This window comes from Condylostylus longicornis, unplaced genomic scaffold (genome assembly GCF_029603195.1).
Source record: "Condylostylus longicornis isolate FDR11 unplaced genomic scaffold, ASM2960319v2 ptg000006l, whole genome shotgun sequence".
NCBI lineage: Eukaryota > Metazoa > Arthropoda > Insecta > Diptera > Dolichopodidae > Condylostylus > Condylostylus longicornis.
The window spans coordinates 3,939,563-3,967,350 of NW_026577975.1; the positions used below are offsets into that span (position 1 = coordinate 3,939,563).

At 24.3% G+C, this 27,788-nt stretch overlaps 2 protein-coding genes across 2 annotated transcripts in view; both read right to left on the reverse strand.

The window, feature by feature from the left end:
* LOC129616958 (extracellular matrix-binding protein ebh) overlaps window positions 1-8,431 on the reverse strand; it is a 61,487-nt gene extending 53,056 nt beyond the window's left edge. Inside the window, exons 1-3 of the mRNA XM_055532433.1 lie at window positions 8,418-8,431; window positions 5,779-8,261; window positions 124-5,707 (exon numbers count right to left, since the gene is read on the reverse strand). Coding sequence (XP_055388408.1) covers window positions 124-5,707; window positions 5,779-8,261; window positions 8,418-8,431 — 8,081 coding nt within the window. The remainder of the gene's footprint in view (window positions 1-123; window positions 5,708-5,778; window positions 8,262-8,417) is intronic.
* Window positions 8,432-9,500: 1,069 nt separating this feature from the next.
* LOC129618439 (uncharacterized) lies at window positions 9,501-11,073 on the reverse strand. The gene is made up of 3 exons (XM_055533176.1): window positions 10,956-11,073; window positions 9,880-10,768; window positions 9,501-9,815 (listed from the first exon to the last, which is right to left on the reverse strand). Exons 2-3 carry the CDS (start codon window positions 10,695-10,697, stop codon window positions 9,725-9,727), a joined length of 909 nt encoding a protein of 302 aa, XP_055389151.1. The 5' UTR covers window positions 10,698-10,768; window positions 10,956-11,073; the 3' UTR covers window positions 9,501-9,724.
* Window positions 11,074-27,788: the final 16,715 nt, after the last annotated feature.

Genomic DNA, 27,788 nt, shown 5'->3' on the forward strand with positions numbered 1-27,788 from the left:
CTTTCAAACTCGTTACTCGATTACATTTGATAGTTCTAATAAATTAAACAATAATTATGTAAATATATTAATAATTATTTTAAACTAAAAATTTTAAATGAATATATAAAATATTAAATTTACCTAACATCTGAGTTATCACTACTGTCGATGAATTCCGACAATTTAGTTTTAATACCGCAACTATTCAATTTATTTCTATTATTACTGTCCTCTATCACTGATATAGATTCTTTATCTTTATTTTTATCAATAGAATTCATATCGTTTGACAAAAAATTAGAGGAGGCTGATGTAACAACAGTGGAATTAATAGCCGAAACACTAGCAGCAGCTATTACAATTTCAGATTTAATTCCATTAGGAGCATTAAGAGAATGTTGTAGCGGTTGTTGTATTGTTGTAATACCATCATTTATATGGCTTGTATTTATATCAGTAACAGAAGTAACAATTGATGAATTATTATTATTACAATTATTATTATCTATGTTATTATTATTTTTATTATTAATATCATTACTATCAGTAATGAGATTTCTGTTATTATCATTATTATTGTTATTAACATTATTAACATTGTTATTACTGTTGTTATTACTCTCATTATTACTGTTATTATCATTAATAATATTATTTTTATTGACATTTTCATTACTACTATTACTGCCAATAAAGTTTTCAGTATTAGCAATCTTATTATTATCAACATTATTACTATTATTCTCGTTGTTCTCATTTTTCTTGCTATTATTATTTTCATTATTATTATTTCTACTTTTGTCACTTTGTTTATTATCTTTATTATTATTTTCATTATTATTTCTTAAATTATCATATATATCATTTTTCTCATTGCTGCTATTATTTTTGCTTTCATTATTAATAACATTACTACGAATGATATTGTTTTCCGAATTATTGGTAATATCCATTTTATCAGTAATATTAGAATAATTTTTGCTATTGTTGTTATTAATATTAATAGGATCGCCCTTTTCAGTAATAGCACCGCTGTTATTTTCATTTTCGGCATTATCCGCTTTTACATTTTGTTTGTCGGCATCACGTTTTTTAGAGACATCATCATCGCTATTACTTTTAATATCTTCGTCGCTTGTTTTTAGGTTTTTGTTGATGTTAATATTCCTGTTTCTCATTTCACTGTCTCTTTCACTATTGCTTGCATTTTCATTACTGCTGCTAGTACATTCTCCTTCATTTTCTCTGCCAGATCTATTTTTACTATTATTTTTATTATTATCATTACTATTATCAGTATTATTACTATTACTGCCAGAAACGCCGACTATATTAGAATCATTGTGGTTTTTATTATTGATATTGTTATCCATCTTATCCTTGTTATTATTACCTTCGCTGTTAACTCGGATTTCCCTACCGACATTACTGTTACTGATATCACTATGAATACTAGTATCAGCATCATTCTGATCATTTTCTTTGCTGCTAGAAATGCTATTTTTATTCATACTATTAGAAGCATCAGTCTTACTATCATTATCATATTTAAGTTCAATCCCACTTTTTGCGTCACTTTTATCTTTTTTGTCCTTTTCTGTAGTTTTAATGCTTTTCTCGATGTCATCATTACTAGTATTCTTGTTATTACAACTATTGTTACTGGATGTATTATTACTATCAGTTGTGTAAATATTACTTGATTTACTAACGTGGGTTTTAACATCTTCCATACCAACTTGCAAACGGTCAACGTTTTTATCATAACTACTTTTATTATTTTCACTGTTATTATTATTGCTGTTAGTACTATTACTTCTGTCATCTAAAAGTTCAGTGTTACCAATAATTTTGCCCCTACTGCTGTTATCAAAGCATTTATCGTCTGTTCGATTTGAAGAATTATTATCATTTTCCTTCCGTTTCTTTTCTTCTTCATGTTTTTGCTTAAAATCGTTACGATTATCTTCATGTATGGTGCTATTACTGGGATTAGTACTGATGCAACTGATATTAGGTGTTATATTACCACGATCTTCTTTTCCAATAATGTTACTATCATTACTGCTACAACTTTTCCTGTCAACGTTCTCAATACTATTATCGTTATTTTTTATTTTGCCGTTATTTTTGTTGCAATTATTATCATTTTTACTGTTCTCGTCATTACTAGTTTTGCTATTGTTAATTATACTACTTTTACTGTCAACATCATTTTTGTTAATCACGCTATTGTTGCCGCTGTTACTTTTATTACTGTCGACATTTTTACTATTATTGATAATTTTCTTATTGTCATCATTATTATCGATATTACTTTTATTATAATTGTTATTGTTATTAGGATTATTGTTATCATTACTAATACTTTTACTGTCATTTGAAACATTTTTGCTTGGAATATTGTTTTCAGTAGTGATTTTAATGCCTGTAACTATCTCGGTATTTCCATTATTTTCAGTACTTTCATTATTCGTGTCATTATTATAATTTTTGTTGTCGCGATAGCAGGAATTACCAGTCCCAAAACTTGTACCAGAAGAATCGTCGTTTTTTCCAACACTATTTGCGCTATCCTTACAAATGTTTTCGTCACCACTAACATCACGACTACTTTTACTACTGATTACACTTGTACTACTTTCGTTACTGTTTTTACTTGAACTAGTATTGTTGTTTCTTGTCTCATCATTACCAGCATCAATTATTTTTAATTTGTTGCTATCATCAGTACATTTGTTATTCTTGCTGGTTACGTTGTTCCCGTCATTACCATCAATGTCTTCATTAGATTTGTTTTCAGATTTATTTTTACTATAATTAACATTGCTTTTTTCCTCATTTCTTTTACAAATAGAGTCAAAGTTGGTTTCTCTCATATTGACATCAATATTACTACTACTACTAGGACTATCTACATTACTATTTTTATTATCTCTATTTTTACTATTATCATTATTAACGTTACTGTTAATGTCCTTTTCATTTTTGTGATCTTTACTACTATTATTCATATTATCATTTTCAGAAACTTCATTTTTATTATATTTTCTATTATGATTACTCGTGTTATCTGGATTAATTTTACTATTTTCATTATCATTATTTTTATCGTTTTTGTTACTTTTATTCATATTTTGACTGTCATCATAACTATTTCCATCATTCCTAGTTTTACTATTACTAGTAATATTATCATTAGTACTAATGATGTTAACAGTGCTATTATCAGCATCATTAACAATAACAGAACTATTCTTTTCATTGTTGCTATGGATATTATTATTATTATTATTAGAACTACTAATATCAATGCTATTATTAGTATTTATTTTTGTATTTTTATTTGTGCTACATACATCCTTGCTCTCATTTATATTTTTGTTATTGCAAGCATTGACATTATTTGTTTTACCAGCGACATCGATTCTGCTGGTGCTGCCTTTAATGGCGATATCCCCATTACCGCTAATTTTACTATCGTTATTAATACTGCAACCAACATTACTGTTGTCACTGCTATTACTTGCAACATTTTCATTTTTGCTATCGTCTTTGATATTATGAATGTTTCTTTTGCTGTCGTTATTTTGTTTAATGTTGCTTTTATTTTCGCTATTAGTATTTTTCTCGTTTTTATTATCATTTGCTTTGTCATTTTTACTACTTTTACTATTGTTGTTGCTTATTTTATTATTCGTGTTACTGCTATTTTCATTACTGGTTAAGATATTGACCTTCTTATCAATATTATCGGTTTTATTATTGATATTGTTGTTACCATCATTTTTATTTTTATTACTGTTACCATCATTATTATTGTTGTTACTATTATTATCATTTTTATTATCATTATTAATATTATTATTATTACTGTTGCTATTACTATTACACTTATTATTATTGTTACTACTATTATTATTGTTGCTATTATTATTATTATTATTTATATTATTAATATTATTAGTATTATTATTATTATCATTATTATTATTATTATTATTATTTTCATTATTGTTATTACTATTACCATTATTATTATCATTATTATTGTTATTACTATTATTTTTATTGTTATTGTTATTCATATTATTATTTTTATTATAATTATCATTATTAATATTTTCATTACTATTATTATCATTATTATTCTTACTATTAGTATTATTATTATTGTTATTACTATTGCTATTAGTATTATTATTATAATTTTTATTGTTATTATTAATAATATTGCTACTATAACTACTATTATTATTAGAGTTATTATTATTCATAGTATTCTTACTCTTGTTATACATATTATCCTTATTGTTTTTATTAGAACATTCATTTTTTTCATCAATCTTGTTATCTACTTTCAATTTTTTATCTTGACTATTTCCTTCATTACATTTATTTTTGTGACCGCTGTTGTTGGTATTGAAATTTTTAGTGTTACAACTGCTATTACTTTTGTTATTATTGCTATTATTATTAATATTATTAGCGTTATTATTATTATTACTGGCGGTACTACTACAACTTGCAATGCTATCACTTGTATTAATCTTATTGATCTTAACAGTACTTGAATTATCGCATTCGCCATCATTATTTTTATTATTACTATTTTTATCATTATTATTTTTGGTTTTGTTGTTACTATTATTACTAATGTTACCATTATTTTCATTATTTTCATTATTGCTAATTTCGTTACGAACTTTATTTGTACTAGTACTATTATTATTGCTATTACTTCTATTATCGGTATTGTTGTTTTTATTGGCATTAGAGTTATCATTGTTATCATTTTTATTCATGGTTGTATTGTTATTACTTTTGTTACTGTTATTGGTATTATCATTGTTACTATCATTTTTATTATTTCTAATGTCATTATTACTCTTATTATTGTTATCGTTATAATTAATATTTTTAATATCATTACTATTCCTGCAACTGTTATCGTTCATATTTTTACTGTTATCACTATTATCACTATTATTATTTACACTTTTGATATCATTATCACTTTTAAGTGAACTATTGTTTTTATTTAAATTATTATTACAACTTTTATTCAAATTTCTGTTTTCATTATTATTATTACTATTATTGTTAGTTTTAATATTACTATGAATACTACTATTACTATGAATTTTATTATTTGTGTTACTAATGTTACTTATATTACTAATGTTAGTGAGGGATGTGCCAACGTTTGTAGATGGGACTCCACTTTCTGCTACACCAATTTTTGTTTCTGATGTAGAGCAACTACCCAACTGTGTTACATTTGACGATGTATTCGTTGACATTTTATCTTTACAAATTGAACTTTCAAGTGTGCATGCCGCACTCATACTTTCTTTACTATTAGCTGCTGCTGTTGTATTAGATACACCATCAATTAAAACTGATTCCGATTTCTCAATTGTTGCTTGTAGCGAGTTCACAGCCGATATATCAGTGGCAGAATTATTACTAGCCAAAGACGTTGTTGAAGATGTTGCTTGCAATAATGAAGACGATGATGACGTTGTAAAATTACTGTTTGTTCCATTTGCTATTGTGCTAATATTACTGCTATTAACCGAGGAATTTGTGGGAGTAGCGATTGTTTTCGATAAATCATTCCCTGTACAACTTAATGGGGATTGTGGCGTATTTGTCATACTACTCAGGGCCACGTTGATTGTATTTTGAGTGGTTATCGAATTAGATTTATCACTTTTATTATCTAAAACAATGAAAAGAAAAGTTAGAAAAATGCTCTACATATATAAATTTGTTTAACATTTGAAAAATTACCTAAATTCGATTGTCGCAATTCGATAGAATTATCTGTTGCCATTTCAGCACCTATGGATTCATTTACTAATTTAATTGTCGTATTTGATTCTGAATTATCAATTGCATCATTTTCAGCTATTACATTTATTGATATATTACCACTAGGCGATCTATTAGCTACCTCAGAACTACTAACCATTGAGCTAAACAATGCTGCATCAGAAGCAATACTATCAGACGCCACTTGTCCATTATTCGTACTATTAGAACTACTCGATATAAGGGCATTATCAATGTCGCCACTAATAATGTCACCACTAATAATATTTGTTGCACCAGTGGCTGTTGTATTTGATTGTGCGGTACGGTCACGACCGCCAGTCTTTTGTTGTTGCTCACGTTGCAATCGTGTCGTCACACCAGTTGTCAATGAATCAACAATACACTGCGGTACTTGTTGTTGTCCAGTCTTTTGTGGGTTTCGTGAGCTTCGAGTTCTTTGACGTGACTTTCTTAACAACTGCTTATAATTTTCCGTCTTTTTACTGAGGTAGTAATAACGAACACAATCCTGTGCTGACTTACGATCTAAACTTGCTGCAATAACCCCGAAATTTTTAGGGTGCTGCAAAAATTTTTCTTTAAAGATTTCTTTTTCTCCAGATGTCCAAACGTTTACATTTTGTCGATCTTTATAATCGTTTACCATATCAAGCGTCGCACCGTTTTCGTTATGGTAAACAAAACGACGTTCGCGGGGATCTAACATTAAAGGTGGTATCACAGCATATGAACGCATTTTTTTCTCCTCAATTGCCTGTTCTTGCAGGCCATCCATAATTTCTTCTAAATCAGCTTCCGATTTAATTCTGGATCCTACACGATTAAATCTCTCCTTATCTTCACGTTGCTTTCTAAGCTCTGTAAAAACTTTTTCAAAAAATTCTCGATTTTTTGCTTCTTTTGTTTTTCTTTTGACACTATTTTCAGCTTTTTCAACTCTCTTCTGCCATTCTTGTGTCATCTCAGTATATTTTTCAATTAATGCAGAATTTTTAGCAGCCTTTTCTAAACGAATTTTTTTAATATGCAGAAGTAAATGTGTTTTAAATATTTCATGACGTTTCTTTTGTTCTTCGATAGTCTCTACGTCAGACGGTTGATTATAGAGTGGGAATATATTCGGTGGACCCAGTTTATCAAAAGTGGAATGTACATCTTCAGCTCGTTTTTTATTTTCGGCATAACATTTAGAGGCTAAACTACGATGTTTTGGTTGCACTACTTGTGTTTCTTCTGTTTTCGCACATAATTTTTGAGATGAAGCTTGCTCTAACTTTTCAGCTTTCTTTTTCAACATTGCCATAGTCTTTTCTGTTTCGTTAATCTCCATATCAACTTTATTAATTTGCATTAAAAGTTCATCCTTCGCAGTTCGACGTTCTTCTATTGGATCATTAGGCAGTGTTGGTGAGATCGCTTCGACTTGAGGATGATAGGCTTCTGTTGCTAAATTTCTATGTTCTCTTGTATCTACTTTTAATTGTTGAGTTGGAGGAGCTGTAGATGAAACTGCAGTTTGAACTATAGGCGCTACAATTGCTACAGGCTGTTGAGGCCCAACTATGTTCGCAGGTGCATTGGCGGAAACATTAAGAATAGTCGCTCCAGCAGGCACAATTGATGGCAGGTGATTTGATGAACTAATTTGTTGCTGTACTGATAATTGTTGAACTTGCTGATGTGGATGCGGTTGCTGTGGTTGTTGTTGTTGTTGTTGCTGCTGTTGTTGCTGTTGGGATTGTTGTTGTGATTGCTCCTGAACATTGGAAACACTAACACCAACCCCAATACCCAAACGCATTTTTTTATATGGTCCTCCACAATCTGGTAACTGTTGAGGAGGCTGCCTTGCCACAACAGCAGCGGCAGCTGCATTTGACATGTAATCACTAGGATGTGCTGGTATAAGTGATATTCTTTGCCCGGCGCGACCGGTAAGTATTGATGCCTGTTGTGATGAATGGGTTTGTTGCTGTTGTAAATGATGTTGTTGCTGAGCTTGTTGCACCAAACTGTCCATCGTATTGGCGGGTCCAACTGATACAATAGGCAGGCTACTAGATACAATAACTTGACCAGCAGCAGCCGCAACAGCAGCCGCTGCCACTCTATGATACTCTTGAGCTTGACTGGATATTTGAGGTATTCGAGCGTATGTTGTTTCTCTATACTGTTGTTGCACTTGTCCAGGGCCACCACCATTTGGTCCACCATGAGAGACAATTGACCCACCATTTCCACCTCCAATACTGTAAGCACTATGCTGAACGTAGCGATGTGGCGCTTCACGTACGGCAGTGACATCTGCAAATCTAGGATAAGTATTTGCTGCTCCTGGGCCTGGTCTCGGTGGTGAAAGTGGACTAGCTGCCGATCTTGACTGCTGCGGAGGTGCACCAATTCCTCCTTTTGTATAAGATTGCGGTGTGTCAACAGGCCTAAAATAAAAAAGCATAAAATTTATAATTAGTATTTTGCCATCTTAATAATAATTTTGAATAAATAAACATACATATGTATGTATGTGCATTTATATGCACTTCAAATGCATTTACATATATTATTTTGCATAAATAAAGTTTTATTTAAAATACCAAATGCAATCCATATGCGATATTTCCAAATATTTCCAAAATATATAAAAATTATTATATGTATGTATTTAAGAATTTTTTATGTGTATAACTAAATTTGTATCATAAATTATAAGTATTTAAAGTTAAAGCAAGCAAATTTAATTTTAATAATAACCTACACACATTTATGTATGTAATAAGTATGACTGTCAGACAAAATGAAAGTGCAAACAATGTTGTTGCAATAAACAAACCTCTGCGCATTGATTAAGTACAAGAGAGGTAGGTAATCTTAGGTTCATCAAATCGCGTTGTCTCATTCTGACAATGAAAATGAAACTGCTAGAGTGCTAATCATAAAACAGATGATACAAATTTAGGTTTTATAATTTAGCAGTTGCACGTTTACAATTGTTGCTTAACGTTAGCTTTTTATTTTTCTAAATTTAAGATTGAGAAATAGAAAAAAAAAAAGACAATTTTGAGTTATTTCTCTCATGTGCAAAAGAAAAAAACATGAAAAATTTCATCCCTTAATCATTATGTTTACAAAATGATATTCTTGACATTTTGATTTAGCCAGAATCGCCAAATCTGTGGGATCCAAAAATGCTGTATAATAAGATACTTATGATTTTATTTTTAAATTCAAATATTTTATTTAAAATTTTTTTTCTGGAAATATTTTTTTTTTGGACTAATTTTTTTTAGCTCATGTAAACGACTCATTACTGAGACTTAAACTTGTGTGCTGAAACAGAAAACCTTTTTAAATTTCATCTGTCAATTATTCAATTGTCATTTTTGTCAGATTACCAGATGGTTTTTTGTTTATTTTTCTTTTTCATTTATTTTATTTTTTAACATAGCCTGGACTGTTGGTTTTACCAAAAAGTAATTTTATTTTTTTAGGTAATTGTTCATTTTTTATTACAACACGTTAGATGTTACAATATAGATGTTACACAGGCTGACATTTATACTCCACGACCGAGCAAAATCTAATGTAATAAATTTTGCAAATTGTAGCCTTTTCGTTTTGATTGAATGATTGAATATTTAAAAAAAACAAGCGTATTTTAATTTGTTGTTAGTGCATTTTCTAATTTCCTTTAATTTTAGTTTTTAAATTCTATTACATATACATATATTATATTTAAATATGAAATAATTTTGTATAATTAATTTATATATAAAAAAACATTACAATAGAAAATGTTGAGAGTTTTTAACTCTTAACTTCGCACTTTACTTTATTAGCAAAGTAAAATTTTAAACCATCTCCGTTCTAGAAAATATGCAAAATTGTTTGTTTAACGGTTTTATTATGTATCGTGTTTACGAACATTTCCTCCAATCTGCTTCAAAAGTTCTTTTAGTTCAGTTATTTCTTCTCTCATTTTTTGAAATTCAGACCTTAAACAAAATAACATACGCAATATTAAAATGAAAATTATTTTGACTTAAAAAAATTATTTACTTTTCTTGTTCTGTAAACATAGGTGCTCGAATAACCGGTTGCCCAACACTTTGTACTGAAGAAATTAATGGAAGTGGTGCTGAATTTGGTGATAAAGGTAATTGTGGTACGACAGGAACGGGTGCTGCTTGTATTGCAACAGGTTGTACTTTCTGTAATTGTGGTACTGATGCTTCATTCATTGAGGTAACTGAAGTTATCTTTAGAGAAGGATGTGCAGCAGATGTAACTAAAGATTCATTTGAAACTTGTGGCGTAATTACTGAAGATTTTGCAGGTATGAATTGAATTTTTGGTAAATTTGTTGGATTGGTTATTGGTTGTGTTATTTTTAATCTTTTATGTGTCGATAAAAGTGGTTTTGGATCATGATGATTTAAATTTATATTTTGTTTTGTTGTAGATTTTCTAGCGGATTTTACTGTCTTTGATACACTTTCTATAAATGTATTTAATCTTTTTGCTGCCGACATTCTTTGTGAATCTAATAATTTTTTTAAAGTAGTTGGATCATTATCTTCAATTTTACGTAAAATATCTTTTTCAGTATCAATTATTACAGTATTCGTAACATGAACATGTGTATTTTGTAATATTTGGTATTTTATTTGAGTTTTATTAAAATTAATACTCGCTTCTGTATTGTCATCACTTTTTCCACTTACATTAAAAACTGATGTGTAACCATTTACTAAAAGTGGCTCTTTTAAAATATGCGGATCACTTATAATTTCCCGATTTATTTCTGGTTCATGAGGTACAAGTGAAATCAATTCCGGTGCTGAACATGATGGATTTAAACACATTTTTCCTTCCATTTTTAAATAATACAATTAGTTTTTTTTTTTCAAAAAGGCAAAGATGTATAATAATTTTAAAAAACAATTTCCTAAAAATTATAAAAAAGAAATTATTGTTCGGTATGTGCATCTGCAAAGCTGCAATGTACATCATGTATATTGCAGCGTACATATGTATATACATACATATTTATGTATGTATTTATAGATTATCTGCTTGCAAAAAATTTTTACAAATTTTCAACTTGGATTAATATTTTTAATCGTAATACTTACTTGAATTACATATTTTAATACAATTTATTGCCACAAAAACTTTTAATTTTTACTTTTATATTAAAAATTATTTTCTTAATGTATCTAAAATTTGAATTCTACTTTTTTTTAAAAGAACATGACTGTAGAAAAAAGCTTCATGTTCATATCCTTATTAAATGTAAAATGTCATTTATACGTCAAATAAAAAATTATGGCGTTTTGTAAGAAAAAGACAAATATACGTAGTTTCAAAATAGTAATGTCACATTGTAGAGATTTTTTTCTTGACAATTAATTAACTTAGTACAGACACAATCCACTATTTTAATACTGATAAAATTTATTTTTATTGAAGTTGAAAACCAAAAATTTATAAGTCTCCAAAAGAATAAAAAGTATATATTCATCTCATTCTTACTACAACAAATTATAGAAATTGTATAATGGCGTCTGGAGATCAAATTTTATTTCCATAGAAACGTAATATGTGTGTTGGTGAATTTTTGTAATGGCTGCCAATGTTTTTGAATTGCATGGTTTATAATTTTTTCTTCTCTTCTTTTTCGTTTTTTCTTATTTTTAATCATTTTGTTGTGTAAACGCCTTCAACCATTACATAAAACGAAACTATACAATTATTATAAAAAGGGGAAATTGAATTTTTTACACCAAAATGATTTAAGATGAGCAAAGGTTAAATTTTATGTATGTACATAAGTATGTACCTATGTATGAATATATTTTACATGTACCTGCATATAAGAAATTATTCTGAAAATATCGATTTCATGCAAAAAAATTTTTAATGTAAACAATGGCATCTAGTATACAGCAGACAAGTTTGCATGAGCAAATAAAAGAACACCATTTCAAATGTACTAGAATAATAAAAAATTTTTATGACTTTGTTTTTCTATAATATATGTACATGAATTGCAGAAGTATGGACAGTTGCATTCTTATGAAAAAATTGAAAACAATGGACGCATTATTGTGAAATCTGCATGTGGATATAGTTAAATATGTACATATATACATATACATATACCTTTATATGTATGTACATATTTATCTGAAAACATCTAACCGTATGCATAGATGAACTTACATATGCATGTATAATTAAATGCATTCATAATTCATTCAGCCATACTTCACGTACTTATGCGTAGTTTAAATAATTAAAAACTAAATTGTACGATATTTGTATGTACATATATATGTATGTATGTAAGTAAATGTCGTATATATTCAATTATTCTGGGCATACAGTATACATATTTCAAATATGTATGTATGTATGTATGTAGGTACTAAGCAACGCAAGTTTTGGCGTTTTTTTACTTAACTTCGCCCAAAATTCTCAATATATGTATGGATGCATAAATATTACATGCCTACATACATATGTTTTCAAACTAAAAAAAACGTGAGTTTAACTACTCGCTAAACTTTATTTTGAGTTTACCGTAGCGCTAAACTTCATTTTAACACTATAGATCCCTCTTTGATAGTTAAGTCACATTTAAAACTGCTTTAGATAAAATTTAGAAAATAATTTTTTTAAATAAATTTTATTTTAAGTTACATATGTATGTAATATGTATGTATGTACATTTTTACTTATATGAATGTCTATACGCAAATAGGTAAGTATATTATGTACTTATTTCAGGGTTCAAACAATTAATAGAAGGGAAATATTTAGTTAACTCTGCATTCAAACAATTTACGATGCGTACATATGAATGTACGTATGTATAAACATACATATGTATGTATATGGAAATTGCCTTTGCCTTACTAATCCAGAAATAATTTTCATTTAAAATATAGGTTCAAATAAAATCATTTACAAAATTATTAAATAATAAAATCAAAATGAAAAAAAATTATAAAATTTTCAATGATTGTAATGAGTTAGATATACATAAGCACATACATACTTACATACTTCTTAAAACGAGTAGAATGAAAAATTTAATATTATCTTTATAGCATAAAAGAATTATGTACATGTATTGCAATTTCCAAATTATTTTCTAATTTCTTAAGGAAAAATTATAATTTAATTTACTGTCAATCTTATTTATAAGTAAGACTGGTAGTGTAAACCGTAGCTTATTGTTGAACTTACACAAAAAATCATTATTACAATTCAATTTTTTTAATTATTAAAATTTATAAATTAATTTTAGAAAAATTAAATTTATATCTCAAAATGTTTTCAGATCAAATCATACAATTAATTTTGTAATAGACCAATCAGACTTTTACAAAAGATGATTTCTTCTTGAAAAATATGTTGCAAACTTTAATTTTCATGTAATTCTAAATTTAATTAATTAAAAATATTATATTAAAAGATAAATACATAGCAAAAATCCATTTTAAACATGTAGGCATATATATACCTAGATGACTCTCATTATTCTCGAATTAAAAACTCATTGGGCCTCTGAAAAACAGAAAAACCAATACGCATTTTCAATACTTATGTATGTATGTACATATGCAGCGTATGTATGTATCTACTTAAAAATTTTCTTTCTAAATTAAAGAAATTTTTTTTTTATAAATTAATTTTTTTTTTCAATCAAATTAATTACTATTATTTTACAGTCATTTTGAAAATATCGAAAAAAAAAGAAAACACACCCTTCCATTAAACGATTTTTTATTAGATATACATACTTATGTACATACATACATATGTGCACACATATCCCGGACACAGATTTAATATGAAATATGTGTACGTATATATAAACTAAATTTATAAAAATAAATATACAAATGTTCATATATGTACATATTTAATAAGCAATATAAAATATTTATGTATATAAATATATACTTAAATAAATTTATATATTAATGTTTATGTAAAAACTATTTTTATAACAATCTTCCAGCTCTTATATACATAAAATCATATACATTATATTGAACATAATATTATATATGTACATACATATGAATATGTTGATATATAGAAATTAAATTCATACAATGTGCCTACACTTGTACATACTTGTATACTTAAATAGTTATTTATATACTTACATTAATAAACTTTTATAATAATAAAATACATAATGTATAACTGCATATACTTAAGTATACACTATAAATATGTACGTATATATACATGGTTACTTATATAAAACATAGTCTTGATTCTTGAATACCAAAAAAAAATAAAAATAACAGAAACCATTACCATTTATAATATGTACATAAAAAAACATTTTTCAACAAAAATACATACTTATATACATACAAACATACATACACGCATGCATATGGAAAATTGGTACATACATACATATATAAATTTTATATTTATATAAAATTCGTGTGCATGTTTTTTTTTTGTATATAAAATGAAAAGAAAAAGCAAAAAAATACAAAAATATAATAATAATAAAATAAGAGAAAGAAAAGCTCAAAAAATCGATAAAGGTCTTATTATCTGGAACTGAAAATAAAAATGAAACGTTATTTTATTTTTATAATATGTAAGGAAAATTTAAAAGCATACAAAAAAAAAAATAACAATATAACAAAAATAAGAGAGAAACATGAAATGGAAATTATTTTTTTTTTTTATAGAAATTTTCAGAAAAAAAAACAACAAAAATGTAATAATGCGTTCTTATTTTCCATACACACATTGTACTTTCATACATATTGTATGAACATAGAAGAAAGTATTTAGGTATAAGTATAATAAATGCTTTAAGCTGTTCTTTGCTCGTTCTAAGGTTACAATCAAATTTAAAATACATACATACTTAATAATTACATATAATATTTTCATTTCGTAACCCATACATATGTATATGTATGTATGTAGGTACACAACAAAATTGAAAGAATTTTACAACGCTTTGCAACAATACAAAATTTGCTAAAAATTCATACCCAAAACTACGTTAACAATTTTTAATAAAATTTTTTAACATTTTTACTAAAATTCTTGTCCATACACAATTCTTTTACACGTATACTAGTTTTATATTATGTAGCTTTTAAGATTTTTAATTCCAACTTCCGAACCTCATCTTATGCAATAGTCTTATTCATACTTTTATAAGGTTTAACAACACTATCAAACACTTTTAAGCCTGTTTACACGACACTTCCTTTACAGTCATTGGTTGACATAAGTACGTTCAAATTTTTGACAACAAAAGTATTTATTTATAAATTAGAATAGAAACAATTCGAAATGTTCTTTTAAAAATTATTGCTAAAAAAATATTTAATTATACACAAATTACATTATGCAGGTACGTATAAATAAAATTATTTATTAAAATATTTTATTTTTTTAATGGAATTTATAAATAATTTTTATATATAACTTAAAATTTTATAAAAACAAAAAATTCTTCATAAAAATATTTATAAATTTTTATTTTCTCTCTAAATTTTGTTAAATAAATATTTTTAAAAATAAGTGCTTAGTTAAATAATAAAATTTAGATTGAGTATTTTACAGATTTTCTTTATAAATACGTAAAGTATTTCTCTTTTAATATTATTACTAATATTAATAATTTCAATTTAGCTATAATATAATAAAATAATAATAATCTCTCCATCTCAAATTAATTTGATCAATGTATGCTATTATTACATAACATGAAAGTAGTAGCAAGTTAAATAAGTGCTGAAATAATAAAGTCATATACATAAGTTATTATTATAATAAAATAATGAAATTATTTACAAAAATATTACTTCTCTATTTACTTATAGAAATATTATTATTCCATTTCCCTTAATTGCAAATATATACGATATACTTATGTTGCAACAAGACTTTAATAAAATTATTAACATTAAAATTATTTGAGATAAACAGTAAACTCTCTTTCTAATAATTGAATGCCATACCAGTAATAATTTAAATACTGTTAACAATTTTTCTCTTCAATTTCTCTTTAATATTTTAACTCGAAAAATATTATTCTATTTAATTATAAATAGTCGAAACAATTTTCTCTTTCAAAATTTTTCAAATATGGTAAAAATTATTTTTGAATAATATTTTAATATTAACATTTTAAGTATTTCTTATTTTTCAATTTAAATTTCAGTAATTTTGGAAATTGAAACTTAATCTAAATTAAAATTTATGTATATACATATAAAGATTTGTACATAAGTAATTTATATATTTTTTACTTTATTTCTACATAAAGTAATTTTATATATTGAATTTTGAACCTGTTTTTAAAATTCTCATTTAACATATCAATAAATTTTCAATTTTTCTCTTATTATTTTATTTTTTTTTTTGTTCACAATTTCTCATTTTTTTCTTTTTTTGATTATTTTTTATTGTTTTGTAAAAGAATTATTGTTCAATTTAGAGAGATATGGGCAAATAAGTATGCATAATAAAATACAATATATTAAAAAAAAAAAACAAGAAAAAAAAAGAAAAATAAAAAAAACCACTTTAATTTCAAATTTCATAAATAACATTGAATGTAAGTATTCATTTACATACTTTTGTATAAAATTGTATTTTATACAAATATTCATACATATCTAAAACATGTGTGTATGAATGTAAGTATAACCATTATTTGTTCACTTATATTTGTATGTTATACATTATATGAGAAAGTGTACATATACACAGTAAAACTTATTGAAAACAAAATTCTAAAAAAAAAATTTTCATATTGAATTTTGACCTTTAAATTGAAAATTGGTGGGAGTGTTAAATTAAATAAAATATTCTTCAAGTTAAATGTAAAATATTTACATAATAATGTAAGTAATTAACGGTTTTTTGTATGTACATAATATAAGTAGTAGGTAGATATTAAAAAATTTGTATTTTGGATATGAAATCAAAAATTTTTGTGCCCATAATATTTTTAAAATAAACTGATAGGAGTGTGAACATGAATTTCGTCTTGTAGTAAGTGCTACCTACACACACGCTGTTATAATCTTAAACTTTAAAAACTAATTTTAATTAACAGATTGTCCAGAATGCACAAATTCAAATATTAAGGATTTTGACTAGTTATTTGACTGTTATTTTTGATTTTGACTAGTTCAGAATTCAATAAAATTCAATAATATTTTACGAGAAAAAATAAGATTGCTATAAGTATAGAAAAATTTGAGAATTTTGCGACTTTTCGATGATAATTACTGCCATTTCCGACACAAGCAGAATTACATATTTCGACATTTGTGCGTATGTGCAATGTAGTTGTAAAGATTTAAGCATAAATTTATTAATTTCTCACATTTTTTTTTTTTTTTGAAATGAATACAATATTAATTTTCTATAAAATTTATCCATACATAAATGTAATTTATGCATGAATGTACATATGTATATGAATATATAACTTGCATATAACATATATAACTATATATACTAGTTAATGTAAATATTAATTCATATAAAATTGCAAATCAAAAAAATCTTAGTTTAACAACAAAAAAAAGCAGAGAAAAAAAATATCATAAGCTCAAATTGAATTATTAAAAATGTTAAAATTAATTTTGCATATATATAGGCGCATATATATATTTTTCAAACAAGTTACAGCATAAGATATATGTATGATATACACATAGTAATTATATACTAAAATTATTATATATATAACTTAATATTATGTAAGTATATTCAAGTGTATTTATATAGATGTAAATATGTACGTGTATATTTCAGTATTTCTCGAATTTTCTTAATACGCAATAACCATTCAATTAAACTGATTGTGATAACATGAAAATAAATAACTAAAAAAAAAACAAATATATATATGTACATACATATGTGTACATATGTATGTACTTAATAACATTATTATGTACAACATTATATAAAAATATTTATACAATATAATATAGAGTTTGTATTTATAAATTGCAAAAAAAAAATGTAAGTATGCTTAATTTGAATTCGCCTTGAAAGAAAAAAAAAAAAGAATATAAGAAGAATTTCCTAAGAAAATGTGAAAATATCTTGTTAATAAGCAAAAAAAAGAAAAAAATCACAAAATTAAAAAGTAATTTACGAAAAATTTCGTTCAGATTCCGAAATTAATTTTCATTTTGAATTATCGAAATTCCATAATTGAATTATTTCGTTATCGAATGTTTTTTTGTTGATTTTTGCCAAATTCACTTTGAATATCAAATATTGGTCTTGTAACTACCATTGAAAGCTTCTATTCAAAATTAAATTCTGTAAATATTTATACAAAAATATTATCTAAATTTAATAATTAGTCAAAAAGAACCTGGTTTAATTGTTAACAATTGATATTTTAATTGATGCTGCTGCACATCCACAATTTCTAACAAAATGAGTGGTTTACACTATAAATGCTTACAAAAATTATATTTTAACAGTTTACTAAATATTATTACAGAACTAGCTACTAAAATATATTAGAGAAGATAGACAATATGATAATTTATTCATTACTCTCTTAAAGTATCAAACAGTTTTCTCAATATCGCTATATTGAAATTGTTTCAACAAATAAAAAATATTCAACTCACATTCACAATTCCATTGGTAACAGATATACATACGTTACTTACATAATTCAAATTTATGAAAAAAAAAACCGTACAAGTGCCCTATTATTACATGGTACAACACAATATCTTATTCCCTATTCAATTTTGCAGCTGAACCTTTTTGAAAATTTTATTTTTGAATTTTTACTTTTTTTTTGTCTTTTTTGCTTCCTGTTCCCCAAATAATTCATGTTGCCATAGATATTGAAAATTAAAAATGTATGTATATATATGTATGTATAAATATATGCATATAAAAAATAAAACTGAAAACATATGTGAAAAAATGCAAAAATTAATAAAATAAAAATTTTCTCACTTTTTTTTTTTTAGTTCCCCAAAAAGACACACATTAAAATATGTGCAATGTGCATTTTCAATTTTAATATCACATGACCTGGGAAGAAAATGACTTTTTTAAGAAAATTGGAAGGGTTCAAATGAAAAAAAAATAAACAAAAAAAAAAAGGGAAACCTAATAAAAACCAATGAGAAAAGAAAATGCACAGCAGATACATAAAAAATGTCAAAAACGAAATTGAAAAAAAAAAAATTCAAATGACATGCAATTTCTGGTTTAATGATTTTCTCTTTCCCCCTCTTTCAATACTATAATATTGCTTTGCTCTATTGCTGCTTTGCTACTAAATTTTCTACTGTCATTATTGGCAATTCACCATAATAATAGTAGATTACGTAGATAGTAGGTATGAGAGAATTTTTTTTGGTTCGAATATAAAATAATTTTCGATGCAGACATCAATTTTCTAATAACGCATGAGTGCAATTTATACAATTTTGTTTTTTTTTGGGAACACATGCACAAAGAATAATTTCGATTCGACATACCAGGCAAACATAACAGAACATTTTTATGAAATAATAAAATGCATATGTATGTACGTACATAAGTACATATGTATGTTGAAAAAATATTAAATTTAAGCAATAAATTCATAAATGCTAATGGCAATTTAAAAAAATTAAAAGGAAATCATTAAAATGGAAAACGTGAATATTTTTTTTTTTAATTTTTGTCAACTTTTAGCAGTAATTTATTGTGCATATGTAATACGACATATATGCTTAAAATGCCAAACGTAAAATATAATGAGCATCAATTTCCAATTATATAATAACATATTTAACATTACGAACATATCAAATTATTTAATTAACTGTGTACATGGTTTCACCTATTCAGCTTTAAATTTGAAATATTTCAAAAAAAAAACTGACCAAAATTAGATTTTGAAAGACGCCCAATTTATTTTAACGTTAGTTCTTTAAATATATTGGGCGTCTTTCAAAGATCTAACGTTTTAACATATTGGGCGTCTTCCAAAATCTAATTTGATTATTCAGCAATTCAATTTGTTGTAATTATAAGTTGTTCATAATGTTGAAGTTGTTTTACTGAATAAGTCAAATTGACGTCAGGTCTGAATTTTGGTATAAGCCCATTTTGAGTTTCTCACTAATACTCGTGCGAGATTTCTTCAAGTGACACCTGGAAATTCTAAAATTTTTAAAAGGAGAAATTCTTGAATAATTTTTTTTCCAAAAAATTTTCGTCATTAATCGTTAATTATCTATGAAAAAAATTTTTCATTAAATATTTTTCTTACAGTTTAATATCAAAATTTCAGTTTAACTTAAAAATATAAGAAAATTACGGTCATATAAGTCTTATAAAATTTAAATTCAAATAGTATACTATATTTTATATATATACCCATTTATATATGCCCAATTTATATATATATACCATTGTATTTAATTTATAAATACATACAGGGCTATATAAGCTGGCAATACTTTGTTATTATGAAAATGAAATATAAAGACTGTTTTACCGAAAATTTACACATAATTATGCATATTTTTTCCCCCTCTCTCTCACTTCTTTTTCTCTTTCTCTTTATTTTTAATTAGAAATTCAATAAATTTAATTATGTCAGATGAGGTATCATTATTTAAATATACTTATGTACATATTAACTCTTAAAATTTGTAAGGTAGGGAATAATCCAAAGCACCAAAAATTCAAATTTTAATTTTGGCCTAAATAATAACGTTTTTGTTGTTGAAGAACTTTATGGATTTTGGGACGTTTAGGAATATTTTTTAACAAATTATGATTTTATGAAATTAGGAATTTTTTTTTTTACTTTTTCATAAAATTTATTATAAATTGATCCCAATTCTTAATATCTGTTAACTACTTCTTCTTCTTTTTTAGACTTGCCTGCCTGCTATTACGATTTTTTTCATCTTTTTAAATGATCCCAAAAATCAAATTTAAATAAAATATGGAACTTTTTGAATAAATTTTTATGCAAATAATACAATTTAAAAGTTTAAAGAGAACAGAAAATCAGAAAGAGCGGAAAAACAAATTTTTTAACAATAACATGTGTTTTATTTGAATTTTATTTTAATTTTTTTTTTTTTGTTTTATTTTTTGAATAAAATTATAATAATTTATGTTATTTTCAAATAAAAAAGATAATTTTGTATGAAATTGTTCTTAGTACAGAAGGTAATATTTAATCCAAAACGAAATATAGCAGACAGCTATATACGAAATTTTAGTACTTATTCCGGAAAGTACTAAAATTTGACATTATATGAGTAAAAACCAATTTTATATTATATAGATGGCGTGTTGTTTCATTGACATTTCACCGACTGCTTATTAAAAAAAAAAATATGCCAAGAAGGAAATTGTTTTTTGAGATTGAATTTCGGTAATTTCGGTGTGGTTTCGGCAATAAGTTAAAATAGTTTTTGAATATATTTTTTACAATTAATATAATATTTTTCAAATAAATTATATGTCATGATTTTACCTATTTATACTTAATATATAGACACTAAAATGCAAAGTACTCAATTTTTTAAATGGTAGAAAAAATCCATTTCTGTATATCACGTGGATTATGATATATAGAATTCAGGATATCACGTGCCACGTTGATTCTGTATATCACGTTTCGACAGATAATTATGTTATACTTAAATTCAAAATATTTTTATTTAATTAAAGGCTCTATCAAAAATAATTTTAATTATACTTATTAAATTGAATAATTATTTTCAAAACACTCTGTATATTTGTATATAGGTACAAATATTGAATTCAAATAATACTTACATATGTAAATACAAAATAAATTCTAAATTTTCATATAAAAAAATATATACATATATTTATCTCTTTCAAATATCATTTGTCAAAATTCTTTTTTTGCTGTTAATACTTATGGGCAACATTTTTCCCAAAAATTCTTTGTTACATATTTTTTTTTTTTTTTTTACAATTTTTGCACAAAATTCTCATTTATGAAAAAATTTATTGTGGATAAAAAAGATAACAAGAAAAAAATTTTTGCCAAATTATGCAAAAAAAAGAAATGAGTTTTTCCACAAAAAAAAAAAAAAAATTCCATGTTAAGTGTACTGTGATGACACAGAGAAGAAGAAACCAAAAAAAATTTTAAATGACAATTCCCTAAAAAATACCAAAAAAAAAAAAATAAAATTAAATGAAAATTCAAACTTCACTTTGACGTCTTGCCTTCGTCTTTGTCATAACTTTCAAATATTAATATAATTTTTTTTATTCTTGTATCTCACAAACTTGTCATAATTTCTAACTTACATTCTCCGTTTCCAATTCATTCTCTTCATTCCAATTCCAAATTCTCTATAACACCCTGAAGCATTTTAATAATGCTTATATATATATAGGTACTTTATATTTTCTGTTATAGTTTTAATGTAACTTTTTTAATGACATGACGTTATAAAAATTACAAGGTCCTTTTGGATTTGATAAAAATAAACCCAAAAAAAAACATGATCCCAAGGGAGGAATTAAAGTAAAAATAAAAGAAAAAACAAGAAAGATAAAAAACATTTTAAGCAAAAAAAAAAAAAAGTGAAAAAAGATAAAACAAGAATTTTTGCCTACATAAATTTTTAGTAATAACGTATACTTAAGTACTTTAATTTCATTTATGTATAATACTCGTATCTTTAACCATTAAAAGTTTAAAAGGGAAATAAGTAACAAAATTATTTCAAATAATCTAAATTTACTTATTATCCTTAACATTTTACAAAATATACACACGTATGATGTATATGTATAAGAGAATGAATATTTTGGGTAGGGTGTTTCAGAATGGGATTCATGTCCTATCAGGAATCACATTTATATTACAAAATATGTAAAATCGTTATATATATAAAATAAGCTGAAATTGTTTAATTAGCAGTTCTACCGTATAACCACTAATGAATTTAAATAAAATATGTATAATAAAATGTCATAAAATTCATAAATTTTTTTAAAATACAATATTCAAAGAATTCTTATAAAAAAATTGTAATTTGTACACCCCTGAATTCGAATTTATGGAGAGCCCTTTAATTAAACAATAAACCGTTCAGTGAATATTGTAACAAATAAGCATGAACGACTTTAATAACTAATTAACTATTTAATACGGAATTTTATTACGTATACAAGTTACATTTAATCTTGGTTATACGAAATATTTGAAATATGAATTTTAATTATATTGCCCTATTTATGCCTATTCTTACATTTCGAGTTAATGTACAACGACAGCGCTGTACTTAAAACTACTGTTACAACTTAACAGTTAATGTATTAAAAAAAATTTATCACTCAATATTCATGATCAAACTCACTTTTCTCACAAATATTTGACGATTTTTTTTTCTCATTTTCACAGGCCGCATTACTTCGGAAGTTGAATTAATTTTTTGGGAGAGAAAATAAGTGCATGTATTCAAAATGCAAAATAAAGGAGCACAGCTGTACTTATAAAGAATTATGCTATTTTTTTTCAATTCGAATTGAATTCTTATATAAAAATCGCAGCAATGCTATACTAAATGTTAGATGCCAATTTGCACAATCACGTACTTGATTGTAATATAACAAAACAACTAAAAATTTGAATGATATTTGGATTTCGAAATTAATTGGACAAAATACTTAATCTAGAATTAATTTTTTTTTACAACATAAAACCAAATTACTACGTGTATGTACACATACACAGTTTTACATGAAATTAATATACAGGTACATATTTACATATATATATACATATATTTAATTCATGTAAATATCCTTAATCTCATTACTTACTAAAATTATAGCTGGTAATGCACAAAAATAAAAAAAAAAAAATGATAATACGACACAAAAAATTTCTAGATTAATTCCCAATAGAATTTAACATACTTATAAAAATTTCATTTTTTGATAAGGATAAAATACTTGTGATTATGACCCAAATTTACTTATATTTTCTGAATTTCTGAATTTAAAAACTAATATTAATATATATACATATACTTATATAATATATATGCATATATTAAAGTACATATGCACATATACATTAGGCTGACTAGGTTAATACATTAAAATAAGTATGTAAGTAATTATTACCAATGAAAAATTGCATTTCCAAAGAAATAAATGTTTAAAATATGCAATTATTAATTAAAAAATGGATAAATTAATATTTGGTTATATTAGGATTAAAATTTCCTAATATTGAAAAGAAATGAAATAAATCAGTCTTAAATGAAATTTTAAAAATTATTAAAAACTTAAACAATTACTCAAATAATTAAGACAGGATTTGCTGTTCACAACAAATAATTTTCAGACTAGAAATTGTTAACTCTTATATTATACAACTAGAGTACACATAACAATGAATAGTTTCTTAAATTTGCATTGAGATTAAAAAATTTAATTAATGTAAAATATTTATGTATTATATAAAATACAATAAATGAACAAATTCTCTCTTTAATTACAATATTGAATATTCTCTCATTTATATTGTTGAAAAATTCTAGATTTAAATTATAAAAAATTTCAATTTTTAAAATAGCAAAATGTGATGGTATATTTAACAAAAATGTTATTGCAGAAATTTTAAGGAAAAAATATTACAGATTTAATTGAATTTTAATAGTAAATTCTATATATTTAATTTTATAATATATTTATTAATTTTACAATAACTTAACCTTTAAAATTCAAAATTTCGAAATTTTTTAATGTTCTTACCATTTATTTTGTTAAAATATTTTATAGTGAACTGAATTTCAAGCGAATTTTAGGGAAATTTTTTCAATTTAGAGGAAACACAATTCTGAATTATGTGAAATGACTTACATGAAATTCTTATAAATTAAAAAAACAATGAAATAAAAAAACGTTTATAATAAAAAAAATTTAAAACTATTGCTGAAAATGGAATTTATTTATTTTACATTTTGGAAAACTTTGCTTGCTTTCTTATTCTTCAGTACGAAATTGTCAATTTACTAACATTAAATTCTAAATTAAAAATTATTTCTCATTAAAAAAAAAATGAACTCTTTAATAATTTAAATTCTCTAATACTATAGAATTAAAATTTGATTTAAAATATTAAAAAAAAAATTAATTAAATTTACTAGATAAAAAGAGATTTTATAAATTCGAATGAGAAAATTTTTAAATTCGAATGAGAACATTTTTAAATTCGAATGAGAAAAAAATAAAAATTTTACCGTATTTGTTTGTATTTTATTTCAATAATATGGATGTCACGCCATCTACAACGTACAACTTATATACCCAACTTTTATATTATAATTTATAAAACTCTAAATTTAAACTACATACATATGTACATACGTACATACGTTAAATTATGTGAATAATATTTTCATCATTTATTTTGTTTTATTACTTATATTTTTTTTTTATCTAAAGTTTAAGTTCCTTTTTTTTTCTCATTTTCTATTTTATGTGTATACATAAGTAGTAGCGGTAGCAATAACAAAAAATTCCTCCTATAAAAGGATAACAATTATATACAGAATATAATTACACACACACACATATACACATAACCAGAGTATGTTAAGAAAAAAAAGAAATAAAAACGTATGTGCAAAGATAAAATAAAGTAGAAAAAATTGTAATTTTCTAAAAGAGATGAAGATAAAGTTTTCCCATTAAAGAAAACAAAAAAAAAAAATGGAAAAAATAAAAAACCATTTTTTTTTTTTTCATATCATTTCACTTTGCCCGGCTTTTCACTATTATTTATAGATTTCTCACATATAACATATAACCGTTAATTTAACTACATAACTATACTGTAGAAAGCATATAAATTATACATACATACATACATATATTATGTATATATATATATATATCTATTGGAGCAGCAATACCTTAGTAGTTTGTGTTATTAAATGCAAGTATGTATGTAAATAAGAACCTTCATAATAATAAATATATTCAAGTGTTTTAAGAAATAATAATAATAATAAAAAAATAAAATCATTATAGAAATTATAAACATAAAAAAAATAAACAAAAATGACCCGCCTAATACCGTAACAAAAAATCTATATATAGAAAAACTCATAATATAAGTGAGTATAAAAGAAAAGTTTCGAAATATTTTCTATATATATATTCTATATATATATATATATATATATATATATATATATATATATATATATATATATAATATATATATATATATATTATATATATATGTTATATATAATATATGTTATATATATACATACGTATATATATATATATATGTATGTATATATATATACATATGCATATACATATATCCAAAATATTCATTTAAATATCAGCAATAATAACAATAAAAAAACGCAGAGAAAATAGAACAACAACAATATTATAACAATAATAAAGGAAATTACTATATATACGAGTATCCTTATATAATTATATACATAGTTAGTATATATACATAATCTATTACATAAATAACTAGTATTATATAAGCATTAAGTATATTATGTAAGTTTTATTTTTTTTTTTTGTTTTTGATTATATTTTGTTATTGCTCTTGCAGAAAATTTAAATTGTAAACAATATTTTTTTTATTGATAATTACTTACAGTATACTTATAAAGATTTTTATTAAAAAAAACTAAAATCTTATTGTTATAATTCAATATTATTTGTTTTTAATTAAAACGAACATACATACATAAATATTACGAAACTTAACTAAAATACTGAAATCTTACTTAACCTCAAAATTTTTAAATTATTCTCATACTGCATCTAATATTTCATTAATGTTTTATTGAATATTGGTATACGTACACGAAAATAAGATTTCTCGGTGAATTTTGCTTAAATTTGAACATGCTAAATTTTTTTTTTAGATAAATTTAAAAGAATTCCAATATATTTTAGCTTCAAGTTTTAGCTATTTGAAATTTTTTAAAATATCACTCTAATATTTTCATTCATACTTCTTTTATAAGTATTTAAAACCTGACTAGGTATAACTCAAAATTCTACTTAAAATTTTACTCAAATATTTAAAATATATACTTATACATACGCATGTATTTTAATTTTGACTCAAATTTGAAAACATTGATAATTGAACGTAATATTGAAAGAATAATAATTATTCAAAATTTGACTCAATTATTTAAAATGCAATATTTAAAATTTTACTTATTTTGAAATTATTTAAAATATGACACATATTTGAAAATTCATAGTTCAAATTTGTTTCAAACTTGAAATCGTATTTAAAGCATAATTGAATAAATACAGAGAATAAATTTGAATGTGTATACAGAAAGGGTTGACGTACAAAATATGTTATATTTTACATTTTGACAGTATGTAGTATAATTACTATTTTATAAATTTTTCGAAGAATCAATCTCCCAATACTTTATCACAAAATTGATGAAACCTAATAATTTGTCTAATATTTACTAAAGACTCAATAATTTATGAATAAAAATTTTTATTTATTCTCCAAATTCTGTCATACATTTAACAGGAGAGAGTATTTTCATAATTTTTCCAATACAAAATTATTTTCTTCTCAACTTTTACTTATAATTAAATTAACAAATCCAGAGAGTTAAGTTTTCTCCTCTCACTGCAAGTGTCAAGTCTCTTCACTCAACCAGTAATAGTTGAACTATTTCAATTTCTTTCTTATTCTCTCTTCAATCATAATTTGAATAATACATCTCTTAACTTCATTAATTTAAAGGATTTAATTTTTTTTTGTTATATTAATACTAAAAAATAATTAAATACAGTAATAAATTAAAATTTTTATTGGATATTTTGAGAATTTCAAAAGAGAAGTCTCAATAATAATTTTCTGAAGAAATCTGAACAGGAGAAAA